Genomic DNA, 25912 nt, shown 5'->3' on the forward strand with positions numbered 1-25912 from the left:
ATTAAAAACTTTCGTGATATCGATATAGTTAATTCGGTATCAATTATATAATCTTTCTCGAAATATTAGAATCGTAAAAAGATTTTCACACATGGGAATTAATTTAGGAAGAAAAGAATTGAGAAAATAATTGAAACAACGCTAAAAGTGATTATGAAAATATCTACTTTTTAATTTCACTATAAATAAAGTAACCTTTTTCTTTTTTTATCAAGAATTTATTTATTTTAGCCATTGAACAAATAATATGTGCGGTACTTGGAAATATTTTATCTGTCTCCAAGTGTCTCCTTTCACATATTGATGCTTGGAAAATAATTTTGAAAAGTTTCGACGTTAGCATTCTTATCTTTTTAATTTTTTTTAAACTAAAAAATTACTTTTCCCTTTTTACCTCTATCGTATTGATCCTTTCGTCTACGATATCGCGTGAGACTTGTGGTAAGGAAATGCAGCCAAACGTTGATATATCACGGGTGCGAGGCACGACTTTTAAATAGAACCAAACGTAAACAATACGGTTAGGCTCGAGAATTTTCGTCCGTGTCTTTTTCTCACGACCAGTTATGTATTGTTCTTCGACATGTTCTATATCCTTGTTGTTGATTATGCCACGCGCCATCGGATCTTAAATGGCAAGACAAGGGGTTAAGAGATAAAATATAAAATTATTATAAAAATAATAAACAGTTTCATAAACTAAAAATTAATCATTTTTTATTGATTGTGTCGAAAGTGTACGCAACTTCTTTCGTACATTAACTTTCATGCTTCTTCGAAGATACTCGAGTCTTCTTAAGTAGCCTTTAGCTCATAAGTCGCATTTTTTGTATTTTGATCCGATAAGTAGAATTACCACTCTAGAAAAGATTAGCGTACCTTGATAGATCTTCTTGACGCCTCTGTTATTAAATGTCATGATCGGTTATGAAATCTATTGTAAACACCGTGCATTATGTTACACTAACGGGTTTCTCCGCGTAAATAAATGAATAATGATATTAATAAAAATATAGTAACATTATGATATAATTTTATATTAAAATATTGAAGAATTAATAAACCATTATTATACGCCGTATGCTAGTAAAAACGTCGAAAATTTGAATTATTCTTATTTCTTGACTGCTATAAATATCATCCATTTGCTTGCGCAGACAACCAAGTTATAACTTTGTTTCTTGCCAAGACAAATTTTCATAACGTTAGATCATATGTCTACTCTGTCACAACGATAAACATCATTTTATGAGAAATCACAAAAATATATGTATATATATAAATTTTATTATTTCCAAGTGATTAACGATTAAACATCTGTTTCAACGTACTATTCCTCGCAAGTTCTCCATGGTATTCGCACGCAAGTAGAGCAAACGTGAAAAGTTAAATCTTAATACTCCTACGCTGCTAACTTTGTTCGGAACTGATGCGTTGAAGCTCAACTGCGTGTAGAAACTTGTGCACGTGCAGCTTTTTAAAAAGGCCAGTTCAACAAACTTACCAGTATCCTTTGGCTGGTGGCTTTTATTCCAATTTCTATCAGTATAAATAACTGCGGCGCACAAAAGCGACGCCGCATTCTATAAATCAATTTTGTTTACCCTACATCAATGTATAAGAATAACATAAATTGCGGCTCATTTGATAATATAGCTTAAACGACACCGCCGTTCTATGTTTAGTGTTCTTTCATCTTCCCCCAAGGGATTGTAGAAGCCCTTAAAGCGTCCCTAGCCAGACAGTAACCGAGGGTACTCACCTGGGTGTAAGTCATTAGCTACGATAGTTTTTGTAGAGCGAATCAAGTACTGCATCTTAGCGTGCAAAAAAAATTGACACATATTCCCGCGATACTTTCCCCGTTTATGCAGCAGGAATTTTTGGTTTCGATAATTAAGTAACCGATATTACGATGCAGGAGATATGGGTGAAAGAGGAAACCTGAAACAAATGAATATATTAATAAGAGATAAATATTCAAAGAATTAATAAATGTAATTTAACAGATGTAGAAATAAAAGAAATAAGAATAAGTAAATATTCTGGAAAAAATAAGAAACACTTACTTTTTATAGTTGTTACAATTTGGAAAGTAATATATACTATTTTATTTTATTTTATTGTTTCAGTATATTGAACATTTTATTATCCCAGCTGGGAAAGTAGAATCTATTGAGTTTTGGAGAAAAAAAAGTATATAGTGGGCAATAAGTGAAACCACCTATTTTGGTATTTAAATTATTTTAGCCTGTAAAGCAGGCTAATAAACAATTGTAATACAAATTTTACCTGTATTAAAAACTTCTTAGAACAAAGAACAAGTAAATTAGTAAAATGAATAATATCATATTATATTAAGAAGTAAATCGATTTGAAATGCAATTGCTATCTTCTCCCCTCTTTGACAAGAAATGTTAAATGATATGTTGCATTTGATGTCTTCTTTTCGCTGTTATTTTCAAAGCAAGCTATGTGGACAGTGCACTTCTTCTTGTGCAAACCAAGGTATCCAATCAACGTGAACCTTTTAAGGAAAACTATGTCGAGTCAGCTGCATACACCTGTAAATAGAGTCGTGATAGTTGATTTAAACGAGGAAAGTGAAGTGCCAGCCGGTATTATGTATTTCAAGATTAAAAGAAAGTTCCTCTAACATTCGTCGAATATTCGTAACATTAAATGATATAAAACATCTCAAACCTTAGCCATTACCCTATCACTCGTTCTCACTGTTATCAATAATTACGAACATATCGCATCTCAAGAAAAATTTTTTCAAATAATATTACAATATCATATTTCCTCGAACGTAAGTATTAAAAATCTCACCTGTAAATATAGAAAATGTATATTTTTCGTTAGCACGAATTTATCCTGCTTAAGCAGGATCTAGATTAATAATTTGCCGACGCTTGCATAACCGCCGCAATCTAAGAATTACGCGAGTCTACGATGAACGTTTTCCACGGCAGAGGAAAGAGTAATGAGTGCAGTGACCGGCGCGCCACGCCGCGGCGTTCGTCTCAGACCTTCCCGTTGTGTCATGGAGGATGCAGCGTGGCTTGAAAAAAAATGGGATGGGGCAGGTAGTTTAAGACAGTGAAAGAAGACCGGAGAGACGGACATAGAAGGGACTATCCACGTGTCGGAGTAACGTTCACTGAATTATTTAAAGCATGACGGAGGACTTTGCAAGCACAGGAGGTTCTTTACACCCGACTTGCATACGAGATACCGGTTGATTTAAGTACATCGTAGATGTGTCACGAGATATAAGTACACACGGGTATCGAGAAATTACATGCATTCGTAACGTTGTTTTAAATACCGACGAGTATTTTCATTCAGATAGAAATTATCAGGTTTGTGGCAAATTCCAGAATGTCCAAATTGCAAAATCGGCTTAAGTGTATTTCTCTCTACCGAAAGCGTTAAGGTATAAATGTTTTATTACGATTAAGTATCGTATTTTACTTTCACTATAAGACTAAAGTATTTTTCAGGTAACAGCAGACGTAATGTGCGGGTCTCGAAAGAGAAATGAAAATAATTTGAAAGCGCTTGTGTTGTTCGTATGTTACATGTCATCAAATTATATAATATTTCCTTATAAATTTCTTGTAAGTACATGTCATAGACTTTTCGTTGTAAAGAAAACAATTTCTTACTTTAGAGAATTCAAATTACGTTCTTCTAAATTTCATAAATCGAGGATTGTAAATTAACGATCCACCCCCTTTAAATTTTTACTCAGGTCGGTTTGTAACGGTATTTATATTTATGATTTCGGTCAATTAAGAATTGCGTGAAAATTTATTCGTCACCTCTATTTAAATACACGAAGAAGTGCCTGGGATAACTGAATCGGAAAAAAAAAAAAATCCATGCCTCCCGTTCCCTTGAACAATATCCCCAGCCAGACGCATTTATTCTGTTGCCGGTCCATGCGTAGGCCGAAGAAGCGATATATTGCAACTTATAAAACCAGTTGCACGCCGTGAGCGGCGCTCCTTGTCCCCGACGAAGAATCAAATGGGCCAACTGTCGCGTTGAAAAGAGACGGAAGGATTGGTCGAGAAATAGGGTGAAGGCGGAATGCAATAAAAAGAGGGAGAACGCGAGGGATTGGTCGTATCTCGTTCTCGCAGACGGCACGGCGCCCCACGCTCTATATTAATTACTTATCCGCAATATGATTCGGGATAAACAATGTAGCATGGCACACCCTGCCTTTTTTAGCTTGATGCCAATTACGATAAGATGAAACGAGGTATGACTCTGATAGATTAATAACCACAATACCGTTTGCTGTTATTACACTTTCTCTTACTTTCCACGAATCAGGTTTGATTACTTTTAAAGAAATTTATCGAGGATGGGCAAAGTGTTTAATCGAGGTATTTATAGATTGTTATCTATTCCTAATTACTTCTCAATTATAGGTTATGTCATCCTTTGTATCGTCAACGCTAGTGACTTTTATTCGATACGTAACTTTTAGGTTATATTAGAAAGTATTTTTAGCCGGACAATTATCTGGCCAGTGATACGTTTAAAAGACCTGTAACAAGTGTCCCCTTACATTCATATACTTTTTGCTCGGTTGAGCATATCTGATTGGTGTACGAGAAAACAACCGCAAAGAAGAACGTGACGAATGATTTAAACACACGCGTAATACTTGACCGCGAAAGAAAGTATTCAAACGGAGTTACGCTATCAATTATTCATTAGCCGGTTTAACGAGAGTGTGCGTGCGGTGTGTGGGTGATTTCGACGTGTTCCTTGCTGTTTCACCCGTGTTGCAGTAATATTACAACGTTTTCGTGTTTTCATGCAGAGCGATCCTAGCACGGCGTTTCTTCGTGCGGCTCGCGCAGGACAGCTGGAAAAAGTTTTGGAGTACTTGGAATCGGGAGTGGACATTAATGCTTCAAACGCTGTAAGCGATATTCTTTGTTTAATTTAAGTATTTCTTTTTTTACCAAGCAAAGATCAAAATTAGGTCAATTAACAAGTTCGTGTGTATTTTTAGCCCTGAGAAAATAACGAAAAAGATATGAGGTCAAGGTTCATTTCGGTCTACGTATATTTAACGTTATTTTGGACAATTTACCTTAATGAAATTTAGTATAATGAAGAAAAATTTGGCTCACACAGATATGCACGGGTGATTCTGTGCCAAAAAAAGGCACGATGTGCACGAACTTACTGCTCTGACCTGATAAATATAATAAAATGTTCGATTTATCGTCGGTAAAGACGGCTTGGTGTAGGAAATTTTACGGATTGAAAATGTTCAAAGACATATTAATTACAGAATGGCTTAAATGCTTTTACACCTGGCAGCTAAAGATGGACATTTGGAAATCGTCAGAGAACTTCTTAATCGTGGCGCAGTGGTCGATGCTGCTACCAAAAAGGGAAATACGGCATTACATATCGCTTCTCTTGGTAAGTAGAAATATTACCATCTTTATCATTCGTAAAGGGACGCTACTGTAATCACGAGGAAGATACATAATATTTAGCAACGCGTACGTTTAAATATTTATCCTCTTTTCCGGCAATTTCTTCATTTTCACGAGTTAAATGCTTGAAGATTGGCAAAGAGCTTTCTATTCTTCTGTTATAAAGTGTTTAAATACCTTTTGTAAATAATATGTGTATATTGCACTTAATATACGTGGGATGAGCATTCCGAGATGTAATTAATATCTTGTTACAGCTGGACAGGAGGAGGTGGTACAATTGCTTGTACAACGAGGGTGCTTGTGTGAATGCACAGTCACAAAATGGGTTCACGCCATTGTATATGGCTGCTCAGGAAAATCATGATTCTGTAGGTCAAATTCCTTCTGATGTAAAGGTGCCATCAGACATTGGCTACTGAGGTTTGTGCATGAGATTGATGTTTATCAGTTAAACGGCTAATAAATCGTAAAAATTACTAAATAAAACTTGAGTAATACGGTATGATATGACAAATTAACTTATTCGGTATTTGTTTTATTACGACCAAAATGTAACGTTCATCTTAATGTATTGCTCGAGGGTTTTATAACAAATTTTTCATTTTTTTCTGTTCGTAGGATGGCTTCACCCCGTTAGCAGTAGCAATGCAACAGGGTCACGATAAGGTAGTAACAGTACTGTTGGAAAATGACACTCGTGGTAAAGTTCGATTGCCTGCCCTCCACATTGCTGCCAAGAAAGACGATTGCAAGGCGGCTGCCCTACTTTTACAAGTATGTCGCAATAATTTGCTACTGAAGCCCTATATTCAACTTGATGTGATCAGTACGCGAAAAGGCATTAATTCAATGCCTTATAAATGTCTGACTTTTTCTTTATATCGTAGAACGATCACAATCCCGACGTAACATCGAAGAGCGGTTTTACACCGCTCCACATAGCTGCACATTATGGCAACGATCGAATTGCTTCCTTGCTTTATGATAGAGGAGCGGATGTAAATTTTGCGGCCAAGGTGAGGAATTTCGAATAACAATTTAGTTTGGGATTATTATAAATAACGGATGAAATTTAGTTTTAAATTATTCCGATTTGCTCACTTTAAATTATCCCAAATTATAATATATTTTATTTTGCTTTATAGCACAATATTACGCCAATGCATGTAGCAGCAAAATGGGAAAGATAAAAATGGTGAATCTACTGATGAGCAAGGGAGCAAACATTGAAGCGAAAACGAGAGACGGCCCTTACACCTCTCCATTGTGCCGCACGATCTGGTCATCATGAAGTTGTTGACATTTTAATTGAGAAAGGTGCTCCAATTGGTTCGAAGACGAAGGTTTGTATTTTCTTGGAATGCACTTTTTATAGAAGATAAAGGTTTTCTAGTTGAGATTTGTTTTCTGTTGACAGAATGGTCTTGCACCGTTGCACATGGCTTCTCAAGGAGATCACGTTGACGCTGCGAGGATATTATTGTATCATCGAGCACCCGTGGATGAAGTGACGGTAGATTTACTTGACGGCGCTACACGTGGCAGCCCATTGCGGACATGTACGAGTGGCTAAGCTTCTACTTGATAGAAATGCCGATCCAAACGCACGAGCTTTAAACGGCTTTACTCCACTTCACATTGCCTGCAAGAAGAACAGATTGAAGGTCGTCGAGCTCCTCTTAAAGCACAAAGCTAGCATCGAAGCCACTACAGAGGTATATCCCCATTTCTTGCAAATTCAATTGTTCACTTTCTTTCAGTTAATACCTCACACCATACATAGTCACTATAGTACCGATTATATTTGCCTTTATCTAGACACAGAAATTATTAGAATATATCGATATGTTATACCGATATAATGACGAAAGACGAATATTATTATTTTTTAGTAATAATAGTTTCGTTTTATTGCTTAGTCTGGATTGACGCCTCTACATGTAGCAAGCTTCATGGGGTGCATGAACATAGTAATTTATTTACTGCAACATGCAGCTAGTCCCGATATACCGACAGTAAGGGGCGAAACGCTTTGCATTTAGCTGCCAGAGCGAATCAGACTGATATTATCAGGATACTTCTTAGAAATGGTGCCCAAGTTGATGCCAGAGCAAGGGTAAAGAAAAATATTGAGTATTTGTAAATTTCGATTCGAATAGTCCTTTATAACAACGTTTTAATTGTGCGTTAATTTTCTTATTCCTTGTTATAATTATTTTCTTATGCACTTTTATTTATTTATATATATATATATATATATATATATATATATATATAGTAAATTCAACTGTGTTAAAGTCAATTCAAGAAATGTAAAAATTATAGGAGGAACAAACACCACTTCATGTTGCTTCCCGACTGGGCAATGTCGACATTGTAATGTTATTGCTTCAACACGGTGCGATGTAGATGCTACAACGAAAGATTTATATACACCACTTCATATTGCTGCTAAAGAAGGTCAAGAAGAGGTAACATTTTGCACATTATGCATTATTATCTACTAATCATTGAAACAAATATTTATTTACAAGTGTTTGTTTTATTATAGGTTGCATCCGTTTTGTTAGAAAATGGCGCATCGCTTACCGCAACGACCAAAAAGGGATTTACTCCCTTACATTTGGCAGCTAAATATGGTAACATGAATGTAGCAAGATTGCTACTACAGAAGAATGCACCAGTTGATGCTCAAGGAAAGGTTAGAAACAGTTTTATTTTTTAGCATTTTATATTTCCTCTTTTTTACACGGTTTTCCAGAATGTTCTTATCGATATTAAATATTAATCTTTGTGGTTAATTATAGAATGGAGTGACTCCGCTTCATGTGGCATCTCACTATGATCATCAAAATGTAGCACTACTTTTACTTGATAAGGGTGCATCACCTCATGCTATGGCTAAAAACGGTCATACACCATTACATATTGCTGCACGTAAGAATCAGGTAAATAATAATTTAAAGTATATGAATTATACTTTATAATAGTATATTATATACTATGTAACTTAAAGTATATGAATTAGCAAAATTATATAGTAAACTGTCGGTAATTGAAACATAATTTCTATATTCGATATAGATGGACATTGCAACTACTTTATTGGAATACGGAGCAAAGGCAAATGCGGAATCAAAAGCAGGATTTACGCCGCTACATTTGAGTGCACAAGAAGGTCATACTGATATGTCAACGCTTCTTATTGAGCACAAAGCAGATACAAATCATAAAGCAAAGGTAATACCGAATGCTAAACATTATTTATAAATGTTTATTTGTTACAAATTGCAATTGCAACATTCTATTTTATTATTTAACCTTTTTTCTCTAGAATGGTCTCACGCCGCTTCACCTGTGCGCACAAGAAGATAAAGTTAATGTTGCGTCTATTCTCGTTAAAAATGGTGCTCAGATTGATGCTAAAACAAAGGTATATTATACCATAAAACATTCAATTTTCTCTCTTTTATTAGAAATATAAAAAATAATATAATATTATATATTACTAATTCGAGGATTGTACGTTAATGCGATCGTTTAAGGTATTTTTTAAGTATGGAGACATTTATCTGTGTTGTAGGCTGGTTATACTCCGTTACACGTGGCAGCTCATTTTGGTCAAGCAGCTATGGTACGATTCCTTTTACGATCTGGTGCAGTTGTTGACAGTAGTACGAATGCTGGATATACTCCATTGCATCAAGCTGCTCAACAGGGTCATACGTTAGTGATCAATTTATTGCTGGAGGGTAAAGCTAAACCGAACAATACTACTAACGTAAGTTAATTTCATAAACATTTTTAGCTTCACGTTTTATTTATTTCATCTAATTACATGTTATTCGTTTTGTTTAGAATGGGCAAACTGCTTTGGATATTGCACAAAAACTTGGTTACATTAGTGTCATCGAAACATTGAAAGTAGTTACAGAAACCGTCATTACAACGACTCATACTGTTACTATTGAAGAAAAGTATAGGGTACAAGCTCCTGAATCAATGCAAGAGACGTTCATGAGCGATAGCGAAGATGAAGGAGGTAAGTGCTTATTATTTCTTATTCTAAAACATTTCAAATGTTGTCTTAATAAAAACTATATTTCGTGTAGTTTTGCAAAATTTATCTATTACATTAAGATAAGAGATATTGCAGCAACATTAACTAGCAAATTACATTTAGAGATGGTCTAAATCAGTGTTGACAATAAATTATATTTTAATGTAACATTTTTATTTGTTTAAATTTAATTCGATCTGCTTAAAATTTATGGTTAAAACAATATATTTCATTTTCTAGAAATTTATTTTACTAGAATATCAAGTAGAAATTGATAATACAAATAGTAGGTATTTGCTAATGACTTTGTAGTATAGGTCTGCTTCTGTAATTTTGCTTCTTATACATAGAGCAGCTTATAGTGCGTATAGAAAAATAGTATGACACATACTTATTTCAATAATTATTATATAACATATGTATGCAAATTTATTGCATGAAATTATTTTCTTAGGAATAATTAATTAGTATTTACTTAAAATAAATGGTAAAAATTAATATAGCTATCAATTAAAAAGTTTTTCATTGAAAAAAAACAATCATTAATCTTAGTTATATTATTTAGAAATTAAAAATTTTAACGAATCATGTACCGATATCGAAATAACGAACCGTCTTTTATGCTATAACTCTTCTGCAAATTTGTATATTTCGATAGCATTTTATAGAATATTTTTCCATATACATACTGCATGTAAACTGCAGTTTATAACTTATATTCTATTTGCACTGAAAGATATAAAATGTTAAAAATAATATAAGGGACTACTAAAATAGCACTTTCCATATTTGTACACTTTATTATTCACATTTTTTTTTTTAAATGCACGTACTTACCGCATGAAAACACATGAAGATACGAACTGTAGCATGTAATTTATGAACCCTATAATAATTTTCCTTAATACAAATTAGCAAGACTCTTTAAGAAGGGAATTATGAAAACACAACCAATTTTAGATTAGCAAAAACATTAATACCGGTTATTAACTATTTACGAATTGGATATTAAATGGGTGTTAACGATACAGTATAAAAAAAAATAAAAAACGAAATATTTAAGGAGCCATAATTAATTATATATAATTATATATAATATTTCCGAGTTAAAGTCAGGAAGCTATATGGTAATATTATTTGCTTGTTTTGTTGCGTTTATGTTACATTCATTTTCGCAAGAGCATGTGTTTAGCGTATGTTCACTGGGTTGTTGCAATCTTTGAAATAAATATTTAACCTCCTTAAATAGACGCATAGTTTCTAGATGTAAAAATAAAACTTAGCAACTAGTTAAAAATCTATTAAATTTTTAATATATATAATCTATATATAATATATAATCTATCATAAATTATGAATATATTGAATTTTGGTGAAATCGTCGCAATAATTTCGCATTTGCCTTACACAGGTAATATCAGTTTTATTAGAATTCGGGAATACTAACGTGAAGTGAACGTTATGACAAAAGATATTTTTTCCAAGATAATCTTGTTATTGCTCATTTTTGACCAAATCAAGTTAAACTAAATTATTTTTATCTGTGTAAGATCTACAAGTAGTTAAGAGTAACATACTCTAGACTAAATTTCTTCACTTATTACAAGTTATGCGGAGCAAACTTAACTATAACAAATATTAAATCTAATAGATTTGCTTGTTTGCTTAATTGAAATATATATTCACATGTCCGTTTCGTATTAGCCAACGGGAAGTAAAAGTGTAAGAACGGCATTCGCAATTAGATAAAATTTCAATTAATGCTAAATTAAATTAATTTCAATCAGATCACTCTGTATTCGATACTAATTAAAAATAGTCCTGTTGCGTACGGAAATAGAGTGAAATACATAGATTTAAAGTAGTTGAAAATATTTCATGAAATACGTGATCGAACAGAAAGTTTGAAGTGGAAGCAAACGAAGAAACTACGCTCGCGGTAGGCTTATCTCCTGCTACGTAAAGTCAGCTATTTAACAACCCAGTGATAGCGAAATTTAGAAACAGTGTTTATGGTGCGAAATTAGCGTTTGATAAAAAAAATGACCTTACTCGACGGCGTACAATGTAGGTGGTGATGAAATCGGCATGGCAGCCATGAATGTGTACGGGCAGCCTCCACACGCGCAACACGTGTACCTTCCTTCTTACTACCAGGGGCCAAATGACCTATACCCGTAAGTTGTCTGTACTCTGTTTCTGTCACTCTTTCACATATCACACGTGCGCGAACATTCAGTATTTATATATACATATATACATACATACATATATCAGCACATGGGTACGTAAATTAATCTTGCGCATAATAACGTGCGCATTGGATCACTCATATTCTTTCGATTTCATTTATTTAACCTATACGCCGTACCTTTTGCTTTCACGTCAACTGTCAAATGATCCGTACATCGACATTTCAAACATTCGTTAATGTTTCAGACGAATCTATCCAATGCCTGAGTTCTATAACATACATATTTCTTTTCCTCGATATGCAAAATGCAGTTCATGTTACAACGGTTATAAGATCGTTCGCGCCATCTCTGATTTTTATGAAAGCAGGAAAGTTGAATGATACAAAAATATAAACCCGTGTATTATATTTATGCTTTCAGTTTATCTAGCGTACTCTTTCTTCTGTTTTCATGCGTGGAAACATAAATACAGAGACATGCACAGACATAACCTTTCCTTAAACCGCTATTTGTTCACACTCTGTTTCGTTTACCTTCCTTGTTGCTCCACTTTTCCCGTATAAAGTTGCAACCCTTCGTATCTTTGAAAACACCTGTAGTAGCCGTATTAACCTTGTTAATGAGATTTACGCTTTGAGTTTTTAATACTGTAAACAATTTTTGTTGCGCCACAAATTTTAAATGCTATCGAAATTCAACTGATGCTACATACTTATATAGGGAATCTCGACAGCTGATTATTAAAATATTTACCCAATACATATGCAAAACATACAATACAAAAATTTTTTCCCTCTTTTTTTTTTGATGAATAAAGTTTTATTTTATCTTATTTTATTTTATTATAGTACATTATTTGCAATTAATATTTACGAATATAAATAAAGATAGGAACATTTTAAAGGGTAGATATACGTTCTCGAAATGCTTTTTTTTATTCTTCTAAGCTATTTCAATCCATGACTCGATAAGATACACGTAAAATAGTCGGTAAGTGCGTACATAGAAACTATTCTTGCCACTTGCAATTCAACGAGATCATTATCATCTGATCATTACTCGTCACACAAGCTCCATTTAGTATATTTGAGCAGTAATTTAATTCTGTCGTGACGGTGCACGTATTAATGCCGTTTTCAATGAAGTCAGCACTTAAAAATTAATACAACCAATTAAAATATAATGGATTTACGCGCCCAGCCGTGCCCACTAATTTTTAACGTTCTACAGCGTAAAAAATTCTCCTCGTTTATTAGAAAGTGCTGAAGCTGTAAAGTATCACAATTTCACCTCGCGTTTATCGAAACTGAATTAATTCTTAATTTTAAATAAGTGAAGTTGAATTTAACGATGCCGCGATGAAGTCGGCCATGCGTTCGCATTTTGAAATCTAAAATTCAGAAAACGGTACGTTAACGAAGTAGGGCGCGTTACTACTGTTAATGCAATTTGCATAATAACGAGCTGTGCGATCATTATGCCAGTCGACAGGAACAGAAGCAGGCTTGTGTGGTCTGTTTTGACGTATCATCCTCATACCTATACGCATTCTGCTTCAGCTGTTATGCAACAGCCGGTGTGCATCTCGTACCATATTATTCGTGCAGTTAGTCGAACCCCTGATAGCTGGCAAGTCGCCAAATACGATTCACGACCAAAATATCAGAATTTATATAACGAATTTGTTCGTTTAAAAAAAAATGTTGAACGCGCAATTCGTTTGCACGAAGTTCACGGCGTGAGGAACGCTGGCAAGTGATCCGGAAACTCCGACAGCGGCCGTTAACTGATCGCGTTACGTCGTAAGAGGGACGCGTTTACTTCGCGAAGTATAGATGGCTCTCTAAATTCCTCTTCGTTTTTAACTTCGATTCGCACGGGGTATCAAGTTCGTAAACGGCGTCCTCCCTCGACGAATCTGCACACTCGAAACATCACGTGACTCCTGCCAATAGAAAGATCTAAGAGAAACTTTATCGCGTTCCCGATGAATTTATATATACACCACCTGCACATCGGTTTTCGTAGATACGCCTTATGGTCACACAGAGGGTGCAGGTTTTCGACAGAGAGTCGCAATCCCATTCGCGTGGGGCACGTTCATTTCCGATCGTGTCGGACGTCTCGAGTAAAAGCCTTTTCGTTGCCAACAATTGCATCTGACCACGCTCTCTACGGCGTACGGGGAAAGAGTTGTTGCAAACAGTTCGGGATGTAAATAAAGTAGCGGAAAAGCTCGAAGGCAGCTACTATTATAAAATTGGTGATTCATGGAATGAGGTCACGTTTCTGTTAGGTAGTCTTGCGTCGATCTTGTATTAATCTTGAAGCAGTCGCTGTTCCTGACCCCGCCGGTGCTAGCACGCGACGAAATACCGCGAAAGAAAGGAAGCATCCAGGCCGACGCGGTTAATGCAATTTAACAAATCAAATCTAATCAGGTGAATACGTTACGGCTTGCGTAACCTGTCTCTCCAGTAATAACGATTCCGTGGAACGGTGGCATACCACGACCCACGGGGCGGATCGCGATTTTGGCGCCTGTTACAGTGCCGACGATAAACAAAGAGAAGTGCAGTCGATAGTGAAGTGAGGCCGGTTGCAATTACGTGGATGTCATCAATGAATGCGTAGCGATAACGCGCGCTAATTGTAATTCGTGTGACCTAACTCGCACATCGCCGACGGCTAGTTGAGTCGGTGATGTAATTAGTCCTGTACGTAGCGTACACCGTCAGTACATCGTGTACAGTGGTCCGGGTACAGAGTTCCGATCATGTACTAAACCTTCCACTACGAAAGTCCATTGTAGTTTTTACCGCGCGTTCGACGTATACGGTGTGTTTCGCGGTCCAGGCGTTCCGTACAAACTCTCGCGAGTTTTCTTTATCTCGCGTGTTTTCAAGCCGTGCAAAAGAAAAATAATTTCGCAAAATGGCGAAAGGCCGATCGAAGCAGAAACCGTCAAAGAAGATAACGTGTTGCGGGTGTACAAGCAACAGGAGCAGCGACAGCACATGTAAATATCTACATCTGTTGTTTCACCATCACGCCTAACCGTAATTTCATTTTAACACGGTTATTACTCGTTACCGTCGCGTGAGCGGCTACCATTCCTCAAATCTACCATTTGGCTACGTCCTTCGCCCGGTTGGTTAAATCGAACTTTTGCATGTCGCGTCTGTGATCGTTTTCTAGGAAAACGAATAAACAAACAAGTCGACGTTTTGGCGTAGCCGAGCTATATATCCCGGAGTATGTGTTACATGATCGAAATTTTGGCAGAGGGTGTTATCTTAGTCACGTGGTTCTCAGATGTACAATATCATAGTAAACCTGAAGTTTCTCTTAATTTCGCAACGTGATATATAGAACATTCTGTGTATTTACATTCTTTTTTTAAAACAGAATTCCTCGTTCTGACGCTTCTCTATTGAAACTGGAATTTTGATTCAAAGCGTTACTCGTGAATGAAATTCTACATTGCCTGTCATGTTGACAACTCTATCTATTTTTTTCGTTGGGACAATTTTTTTCCCTTGTTTTTCTTTTTTTTGCGGAACGTTAATTGAAAGATACATTTACCGTAAAAATGATCGAATGTGAAAAATGTCTCCGCGGAATGTTCAATATAACACCCTCGACGTGATAACCAATGCTTACAAAGTGATAATGGGGTACTCCGCCACGCGACTATGTTTTGCCAGACTCGAACGTGTTAACAAAAGTTAAATATTCAGCGTAATTTGGAAAAGGCACGAAATACTGAAACAACTGTTTTTGTCACAAATATTTAATCCATTAACTTGTAAAGATATTTTACAGAAGCATTTATATATATTTAATATTTATATATATTTAATCTGAAAAGATTAAATCATTTAATGTCATTGCATTCTAACAAATATTATCTCGTTCATTCAGAACGATTCGTAGTATGTACGTATTTGTACACGAGGAACGGAGAATCGAATCAGCTGTCTATTCGCGGTATAGATAATCCAGCATCGCGATGCGTATTACAGCTAACGAATTTAAACGCTGCCGCGAATCTCGTTTATTCGTGCAATAATTTGTACGAAATATTTCCGCGCTGTTAGTTGAAGTAGTATCAGCGAAGAATAGACAGTGGAAAGTGTATCGGTTCGATAAATTTCGACGTGTTTTTCGGCGCATAAACCTAAATACCGTGGCAAAATTAGATGCATATTTACGCGCGTGCCGTGGAACGAAGGATATCTGGACGAAGACACGTGGAATACTGGTAGGCAGAAGAATCGTATCTCGAGACGCGCGTATAACGAACGTATAGCATCGGTTCGGACCGTGTGGTTAGTTCCGGTGTGGACGTAAGTACACGAGCGCCACGAGTCTATGGGTATAGGAAGTGCATCGGTATACGCGACGTGAAACGAAATCGACTGGTCGCATTGAAACGATTATCTATTGAGGCAGGCCGAATACGGTGACAGAACGTGTCAAAACTAACAGGCCATAAACGACGGAGAGGAATGGAGTGATACAGCTAGCCAGCTTAATTGAGCGGCATGAGGAACGTGACTATGATCCGTCGCTTATGACATAACAATGAGACGGACGCAACGGTGACATAAGTCGCGAGCGATGATATCGTACACGCGAGGTAGTGGGGGGTAACGATCAAGGCCAGCCAGTCTGCTTTACCTTAGGGGAAGAAAGAATGATTCCGCCGGTTTCGTATTCTTTTTATGGGTTTCCAAGTTTCACGATCTATTCCGTTGGAGGCGACGTGGCCATAGCACGAGTCGATAACGTACGATTACCACGCGATAAAGGTTTATTAGAATTGTAAATCGACGTCGGTGGCGTGACGTGTGAGCAAGAGAATCGCGGCGGCACGTTCGCGGGAAACTTTAGCATCTGGTTGGAGAGTGTCAAAGCCGTGGCGGCGATGCCCAGTCATTGCGATCACCGACGGATATACTGCGATTTCGGCAGCTTTCTCATAGTGAGTGACCAGCTATTTTTGAAATCCTTTCGGCGTTGTAACGTCGATCGTGTAGCAGCAACCCGGTACGCGATACGTGGAATCGGGAATTCGATTAACGCCGATGCAACGTGACATAAACTAAGTGTCTCGTTGATTACGATTAGTACTATTCTGGTCTATGACGCTGTGCTGGCTAACTGCATTCAACAAGATTCGACGTGATTACATAGTTAGTTTTCACAGGCGCGCGTGTACTCGGCAAGATATAGGTCACTGCCTATGAGGTCAACTATTCGTAGATAGAAGCTTAGAGGCTTAGAATGTTTTAGAATTGCTTCGGCAGGGTGTCCTTGAACACCGCTAAAATTAGACTTTTCGCGGTACAGTTTCTCCATGTGCTACCGCCGTGGACCAGTTGCTTGGTATTTCTATTAATTTTAGATATTATCGATTCCGCGGTCTCGGTCTCTCGAAACTCTCGAGATAACGAGTGACATCATTTCCATGCGTGTGAGAGCTGTTTCTGAAACGTCATTGCGAGAGCGGAAAAGATGAGATTGGCCCGTTGCATTGTCATTTATAAAAGAAAGGACGACGGTGTCCATCACGTCGGTAATACTTTTTCGTTACACTATACAATCATCCGTAGTGTCGCAATATACGAACTTTGTGTACATTTATTTTCGAAGCTGACAACGATACATTCCGAAGATGGTATAGGGGGACGCTGTACAATTTCGTTCGTGCCAGATTAGTTTAGTCTTATAGTGGCGTTATTCAGCGTGGGCTGCGAATTTCTAGGCTGACCATTTATTAGATAATTGTGTTCCATATTCTTGGCATATCTGATAAGGCATGCTTAAGGCTGTATAAGGTGATTGGATAACCGAAGTAGATTTCAGTCTTGCGAAAAATCAGATATCACTTGTACTCCTGCGTTTCCACGCACTCCTTTATTTCGATACATTTGTCGGACATTTGGAACGCACGTTCTCGCGCCTATTCCCTCGACTGTAGCGGCACAGGTAGAAGTTTAGTGTTGTGCGGTGGTATACATTACGGTGCGGATACGACGCTTTCCTCGGTCCTTGATGAATCGCGCATCCATTGTCGTATGCGTATGCTAATGTACGCGATAAGCGAGGAGAACAAAATGCGGTAAAAAATTATTAAATAATTCGCTGGTATCGATGACAATAATTTACGTGCGCGAAGAATTATTCGGAAATCTCTCTTGTCTCAACTGTGCGTTCCTCGTAACTGATAACCACCAGTGCTATCTGCGTGCGAGATACTAGAAGCCTCCTGATAGGATTTAAGCAGCATTTTCTAGAAGTCATATTCTCTTCGTATGTACACATTGAGAGTTACATTTAATTTTCATCCTTCTCAACTCGTATACTTTTTCACCGATTACGTATATTTTTGATTAATCATCGATACGTCGTATGCAATTTCATTCGATTATCGTTAATGTCCTGAGGCTACGAGTAAGGCCAAAAATAATAACACTCTTGAGTACATAACGACACGAAACTTGTTTTTCGCTTCTTTCAGCTTGTTTGGGATAATTTTCATGGCAATGATTTTGCATTTATTTGCAGGCTCTCATATTCATTTCATTACGTTGGTGCATAATCTCTCACTACGTTCTCATATTGTTTTCATGCAAGTTCGACAGTACTCTAGATTTTTACGACCTCCCCTTTTGGACCTTGACAACACGTTCGCATTATTTTCAACGGTTACCGTAATTCCGATTTCACGTTTATCTTAGGTGAAGATCCGATGCTTAGCGACCAACAGCAATATCGATACATGACTGTTGACGACATGAAGTCCATGGGGGATGATTCGATGCGTGTCAACGTGACAGACGATGAGAGAGACAATCGGCATTCCGGAGGTAAGTATTATGCGAAAATCGCGTTGTATGTTGTTTACTCTGACGTTTAATTTATCCAGCAATTTATCTAGCACTTTAAATTATGTAAAGTTTTTATCAAATCATTTATGAATATATACGAGTGCTAATGGAGTAATTTACTTGTTGCAATTTTGAATTACACTTGACATTAAATCCGTGAAATGATCTTTAGACTTTGTATAAATTTATACCAAATAGTGAGAATAGTGATAAACGAAGTTTATGCATTATAATAGTATTACAGTACATTAAAATGATAATCTTTCCTAGTAAAAATCTGTATCACACGATTCTCCATAAAATAGTACAAATTATTATAGTATAAAATAGTGGTCAAGATCTGACAAATCAGAATTCCATTTTATAATTATTTTTTATTATCAATGATACTTTTATTTATGCAGATATTTTATCAATTAACATTTTATTTTTATTGGTATTATTATTATTTGTATAGATATTATTGTACTGGTTAAAATAGCGGTGCAATTTGCCGATAGTGGGAGATTTAATGTCGGGAATGGATTTTAATTTCCTAGAAACACGGAAGAGATTTCAAGGCTAACTTAATTTCTTTTAAGTGGAGTGCTGTATTTTTTATCCTTAGTGCGGTAGCGATTGTAGAGTTCAACGAGGTATAATGAAAGGTCATTCGGGATGATGGAGGGTCATAAATTAATGAGTCTTGCTTTACAGAAGGTGCTTGAAGTGTTGGTCATTTGCATCAGTGCACTGTTATTGCCCTTAAACCGTAGAGGGCGGCGCATTTATCGCTTCCGGGTTTATCTTAACACATGTCAGATCGATTATCCATTTTATCCAGTACATTGTAATTTCTAGCATTTTTTATTCTTTATTTAGTAAAGAAACAAAATAATTTCGAATATTATTAAAATTATGATTGTGTGATGAACGGATTTGAAGGATAATACAAATTTTCTAATATCAGAAGGAATATTGGTTTTAAACATATTAAAACGATACATCAATTTTTTACCACTTTGCGTAAGAAACATATAATATAGAAACACATATTAATGGGTTATAATTTCAGTTCAGAATCTTTATACACATTACTATTCAAATTTACTTAGCTGTCTCTTAACAACTTCTTTCTTAATCTGCAAACGGGCACACCTTATTTCTACGTCATATTGTGCATTTTATACGTCCTTACGTAAAAGATTCAGTATATATCGTTATGTTTATAAAAATGCATAAAGTATGATAACATTTTCATACGACTTACATTTTTTTTTTCTTTTTTTTTTCTAATTATGCGAATAGCAAATTTATTATTCATTCTATATTCATAGATCATTTTATATTTATAATCATTTTCATAGATCTGAAATATTAAATTTTTCACGTAATCTTGTCCCAAACAAATTTAATACAACGTATCGACTTTCTCTATTTTACAAAAGTAGCATTTTCTTCGATATTTAAACGGGTGAAAGTTTTATTTAAACCCCAATTTTTTCTACGTTATTTTACATTATTTCTTTCTTTCGAATTTTTATGACTAATACGACATTCAATTTTTGTTCGTGTTTAGAAGTAATCAATTTTTCAATACTTGGCTAAAGTTGTTAATATGTTATCAAGTGCCACGTCTTATTGTGATAATTTTCTTGCTACGTGCTCAAGATGATTAGGTAGAAATACGTAATATAAAAGCTAGTATCTGATCCAAAGTAATTTTTGTCCGAGACTTTTCATGGAAGGATTATAAAATGCACCCACGCGCTTGTTCGCCGATTAAATTTGGAAGATATTTTACATCGAGAAGAGGAACGTCAAATGTTTAATAATAAATTTGATTTATAGCACCGACGATAACCGAGATGATCACAAAAGAAAATTATCAACGTACAAACGCTGCCAATCTGAAACCAGACAATGTTGATATTAATAGGCACCCTGTTCACGTCGGGTATGTATTAATTTATTCATTCTTTATTATCCTACAAAACACTACTCATCTAACGCTAGTCAAAACAATTCCACACTTTAGGGTAGGTTGTATTATTGATTCATGATTGTATAATACTTCTTTGAGAGCAACACTTCTGTAACATAAAATGCTTAACAAATTTGTACATTTATACTATGGTGTATATATATATATATATATATATATATATATATATATATATATATACACACATAATTGTAAATTTTTCGACGAATTATCTCGATACACTTATCCTAGTAACGTAGTAAAATTTTATAGACATTATACAACTTACCCCATCAAAGTATTTGCAAAAATATTTCAAATATTTTCATTCCAATTATCTTTATTATGGAATAAAGGCAAATCTGTAAATCTTACCTGCAGCATATTAGAATATATTTCATCTGGTTCTAATCTGCAGAATTCACTGTATAATTAGCAATGTTTTCCAAATTCTCATCGGCTATCGAGATTTCTTGCTTAAGAGAGTTTTTGAAATTGAAGATTTGCATCACTATTTGATATTGATCTGAAAAATTGTTTGCGAAGTATAGATCTATGCACGACGAATTGGAAAAAGGATGTTTAATCGGATTTCTACTAACTAAATTACCGTGATAAAAGATTACGAGAAACTCTGTATTTGCATGGTTTGTCTTAATACTTAATAATGGTTCAATGTATAAATAAGATATCAAAAGTGTTTAGATTAACATGAACTTCAAGCTGTAGTCGAAATTCAATATAATATGTAAATTAAACATTTAGATTGTGTTACTAAAAAATAATAGCTCGTTGTTACATATAACTGGATTTATAGCACAGATTACTCTGATTACACAAAAGTTTCGTTGTTGAAGTATATTCTTCACTGAACATAACGTAGTTATCCATTGGGCAAGAACTATTGGAAAAAAATTCTTTCGAAAGGTTATAATTACCGTTTGTCGTACTAAATTGGAAAAAGTTGTCGGAACTTATATTTCTGCATACACGCGTCGTGTAACGTTTGTTGTAACTTCCATACAGTTAGAGATTGTATATACAACGTAGAAGCAAATGGTACGCAAGCAGTAGCGTACATAAAAGAAAACGGAAATAATAACAGAGTTCATGAAAACAATAATATTGTGTATTATAGTGTGACACGGTGTGCATTGGTGAAAGACTCCTGCTCTAATTAACCCTATATATTATTGGCTGATAAATAACAAACAAATGTGATACAGGAATGTTGGAATTTACAATTAAGCTGCACAAAGTGAGCTTGAATTTTCTATTTGCTCCAAGTACTTCTAAATTCATTTTCAGTTGGCTTCACGTATGTTACGGCAAAACAAAATTTTTATTCTAACGCGCGAAAAAAATATCTTATTCGACGATGCACGATAAAATTGATTTCTGATACACTGATTCAATCGAACGAATAACCAGTGAGAATTAAAAAAAAAAAAAAAAAAAAAAAATTCGAGGAAAATAATGAAAAATTAAATTCGTTATGAGAAAAGAAAAAATAGTATTTCTATGAAGTCAGCTCGTATTAAACATACGGTGTGATAATGGCTTCCTTACGTAGAAGATAGAACAGTTATTATGGGACATACGTAATAATTGACATAATTCAGTCTTACATAATCGCGCGCATAATGAAAACATAACAGCGTAACATTGTCACTAGTAGGACTATGTCATGGAACATTTCAAATGGAGCCAACGAGAATCAAACCAGTAACTGAGCTCTAATCAGTCTTCTGTTACACATCATACCTCTCACAGCAAGCTATTTTTTATCAACTTTCTTTTAATTCTATTCAGAATGTTCAGTTTAACGTTTATGTAATCAGCCAACCAGCTAAACAAGAGTCAACCGCTTGGTGCCCTCGTTTACATCCTGTCTTGCTCGTAGCAACACTAGATTATCTAGTAATAAGCATGTTGTTCTTGAAATACCTTTGGGATGAACGATTCTTTCACGGTGTAAGCAATCTAATTGGACACCACGTTTCTTACTAATACTGGGGAGGCTGCTGTAACCCCAGATCTCAATTCAGAACCGGACAGATACCTATTGTAATGGCCTACTAAGCGCAGAGAAGACAAATCATATGTTTTAAATATTATGATTCTAAATACGTGATAATTCTAGATGTTACATAAATACTTTTAAATAAATTGTTTACAAGCTACTTTATTACGATTCAAATATCTAATAATAAACTATATTATTTGAATACATTTTACAAATCGTTTAAATGAAACTACTGTTTAATGTTAAACGTGAAAATATAATAAGCGAAAAAGAAATTTTTAAACAGCGATGGTGCTGTGTTTTGCACGTACAATGAATGCTCTCTTTGCGTTTAGTAGAGCACTTATTATGTCGGACAAATGATGTTTTGTCCGTGACGAGTTAACTTCTTACAAGTAGACTTTCAGTGTGATCTTTAGAATGTTTTCCTTATACCTTAACCATATACAAGAGCACATGTGTTTGCACGCACTTGTTCCTGAAACTGTAGTATGGTTTTTCCAAGTGCACAGATTTCCTAAAACAAACAGAGGAGAAAAGTGCATAATGCACGGCAAAAGAAAAAAAAAAAAAAAGAAAAAAGAAAACAGTAAGCATGCGCATGAAACGAAGGTTTTATCCATAATCATACCAGATTTTGTTCTGAGATCAGAGCGTCCCTAGAGTCCTTAAACACATCGCTGGCAGCTCTTGGTACCATGTCGAAAGGACAAGGAATGTGGAGGGACAGGTACACCATGCCCTTTTTATTACTTTCCCTTTCTGTGTTTCGGCGTTTTCGTGTATAAGACGAAAAAAGAACACGTTGCTTTTAAAATATAAGTGTTCTTTTTTAACTTCTTGGTACGTAGATTGTATACTATGTCCAAATATTATTTTAATTCGAACTGACTTGTGATCTTCTAAAGCAGACTAAATCGTTATTTCGAGTAATATATGTAAATTTTGTAATTCTGTAGCTAAACGTATATAATTATTTTTAATTTTACATATTAAATTGCGCTACCAAAAATGTGAGTAATAATATTGTTCAATTGGTAACGTCTTAAGAAGGTGCACAAGAATGTTATGTATCATTTAATATTAAATATTTAATTGTTTGATATTGAGAATATTAATTAAATAATCAAATATGAAATAATAAATATCGTATAGAGTGTTCCAGGTTTTCCGCCAAACTGTATCAACATGTTTTATAAACAGACTGAAAAAGAAATATCGCGTCAACGTGAAATTCAAAAATGACGGAAAAACCAGTCAGTTGTTATCTCGTATTTTTATTAAGAAGTTTTCAACAAACCATTTGTGAGACTATGTTTACGCAGCGTTTATCTTGCTTTTATTCTAAAAACGTGCTGGCACTATTTGGCGCGGAAATCCAAGGTCATCGTGTACAATGAATCCAGTAAAATCGACGTAGCTCCGATAACACGATTGACGTAATAGAATGAAAAACACAGTTAAAAAGTATCCATGAGATAGAGTAAAAGATAATTAGATAAAGAAATTGTGGTTACTTGTCTAATAAACACGGAATATCGTGATAAAAAGTAAAAAGTGCTCTTGTAGATATAGAGAATCGTTCGTCCTGTAGTTCAATAATAGTTTAATCATTTTGAACACTTTCATCATAGTGGCTGCTGCTCGTATTATTCTTTTCCCCCTCTCCCTTTATGACCAGTTTGAGCTACTTTTTGCATATGTTTCAAAATCTGTCAACTATATATATTTCATACGGTTAATTTGAATAATGACATAAACGGATGTTTATGCTCCCCGTACGACGGATGAGCGAAGCGTTACTCGTTTAAATCGCGGAGCGAATAATACAGATTTCGAAACAATCTATTTTACGTTGCTACCCTAACCTATATCTTTATTTCGCAGAGTGTGAATGATGTGGCCTCGTTGCGTTTCCACTATAATACATAATTATTATTGTTACTCCCTGTTCTCGTAGTTTTGTACAATAGAAAAGTGGCTTGCGTGTGATGATTGCGAGTTTTCGAAAGCCAAACGAGAAACAATCATCGTCGTAGCACCGGGACACTGGAATACGTGCAAGAGCACGAAGTCGCGCATGCGCGCTGACAAGCATTAGATATCGTTCGAAAATCTGTCAAGTCGCGTTAGATCAGAATCTCGACTCCATCTATGTCGTCATCTCTCACTACCATTATTATGAACGAATGGATACTAACGCGTTTTTTATTTTGTTCCCGATCCTCTCTGTTATTTTATTTGCGCTACTCGCAGAATTCCACAGTGGAGAAAGTAAGTGATCTTCTCTTGAATTTAGCTTCTGCTACTTGCCGTACCGCTCTTCAATTTGATTTATGTTCTTGATACATTTTCCTTTACAATCGCACAAATGCCCGTAGTCGCTGAAGTTTATTAGTATTCTTAGCAATCATTCGTGGTGCACAATGAATATACGTGAACAAACATGTTCCAAATTTAAATAACACGGTACACGGGTAATTTAATATTACAAACAACTCGTTAAATAAATTTTAACGATCTGTAGCGTTGCAGTCGTTTCCTGGAAACTCTACGCAAATACACGCTACTTAATATTTATCGAAGACGCCTGCTCGTCATAGCCGTAGGCTATAATATATTCCAAAAACACGGTGTACATTAAGAAGTACCATTACATCATCTCACTCGAGCAACCTTCGTGGAATTTATGTATGACCGATATTTTTAGACTATTCAATGTACTTGGAGAAAAAAAGATGTTCTTCGTGGAAGCGTTTTAAATACGTGCATGAATATTTTTACGGTGCTGCGTGGTAATTAATGCGAACGATATATCGAATCGTTCTGATAGCGTTTATATTCACTGTGCACACATTGTATGCAACATCTCTGTGAATAATTCTCAGGTTCATAACGGAACTCAGTTTTCCTCCAGCACAGACATCAATCAGCGATAGGAAGCGATCGTATGGATCTTCGAATTTCAATTCAGCCGGTTTTGATGATTCTTTTTCTTTTCTTTTCTTTTCTTTTCTTTTTTTTTTTGTTCTTACTCTAAATAGCGTTCAATGTTTAATTAGTGTTACGCTTGCAGACATAGAATTTTTATGCAGCAACTCCCCGACACAAGCTCACAAGCCGTACCTTCTTCAATTATAGTTACTCAATTTAAAATTTAATTTGCTCCATTTCTCATGTAACTTATCTTTGCACATTATTGTCTTGATAATTAATTTAAGTATTTTTGTTTTACAGTTACCCTCATACGCAGCAATAATTCATGCTCAAAGCATATAATTTTCGTAACATTTTT

General features: G+C 35.4%; 1 protein-coding gene across 1 annotated transcript in view; it reads left to right on the plus strand.

Moving 5' to 3' along the window:
• Positions 1 to 2473: 2473 nt before the first annotated feature.
• Positions 2474 to 25912, plus strand: part of LOC143220798 (uncharacterized) — a gene marked incomplete at its 3' end in the record, with an annotated part of 31095 nt that continues 7656 nt past the window's right edge. The window contains 28 exon segments of the mRNA XM_076446384.1: positions 2474 to 2618; positions 4812 to 4945; positions 5324 to 5338; positions 5340 to 5457; positions 5732 to 5766; positions 5768 to 5848; positions 5850 to 5897; positions 6096 to 6251; positions 6365 to 6493; positions 6623 to 6656; positions 6659 to 6726; positions 6728 to 6820; positions 6895 to 6996; positions 6998 to 7192; positions 7397 to 7505; positions 7508 to 7593; positions 7803 to 7878; positions 7881 to 7948; positions 8029 to 8178; positions 8285 to 8425; positions 8562 to 8717; positions 8812 to 8910; positions 9061 to 9258; positions 9336 to 9519; positions 11609 to 11694; positions 11696 to 11714; positions 18479 to 18607; positions 20459 to 20564. Coding sequence (XP_076302499.1) covers positions 2474 to 2618; positions 4812 to 4945; positions 5324 to 5338; positions 5340 to 5457; positions 5732 to 5766; positions 5768 to 5848; positions 5850 to 5897; positions 6096 to 6251; positions 6365 to 6493; positions 6623 to 6656; positions 6659 to 6726; positions 6728 to 6820; positions 6895 to 6996; positions 6998 to 7192; positions 7397 to 7505; positions 7508 to 7593; positions 7803 to 7878; positions 7881 to 7948; positions 8029 to 8178; positions 8285 to 8425; positions 8562 to 8717; positions 8812 to 8910; positions 9061 to 9258; positions 9336 to 9519; positions 11609 to 11694; positions 11696 to 11714; positions 18479 to 18607; positions 20459 to 20564 — 2960 coding nt within the window.

Source organism: Lasioglossum baleicum, unplaced genomic scaffold (assembly GCF_051020765.1).
Source record: "Lasioglossum baleicum unplaced genomic scaffold, iyLasBale1 scaffold1602, whole genome shotgun sequence".
Taxonomy (NCBI): Eukaryota; Metazoa; Arthropoda; class Insecta; order Hymenoptera; family Halictidae; genus Lasioglossum; species Lasioglossum baleicum.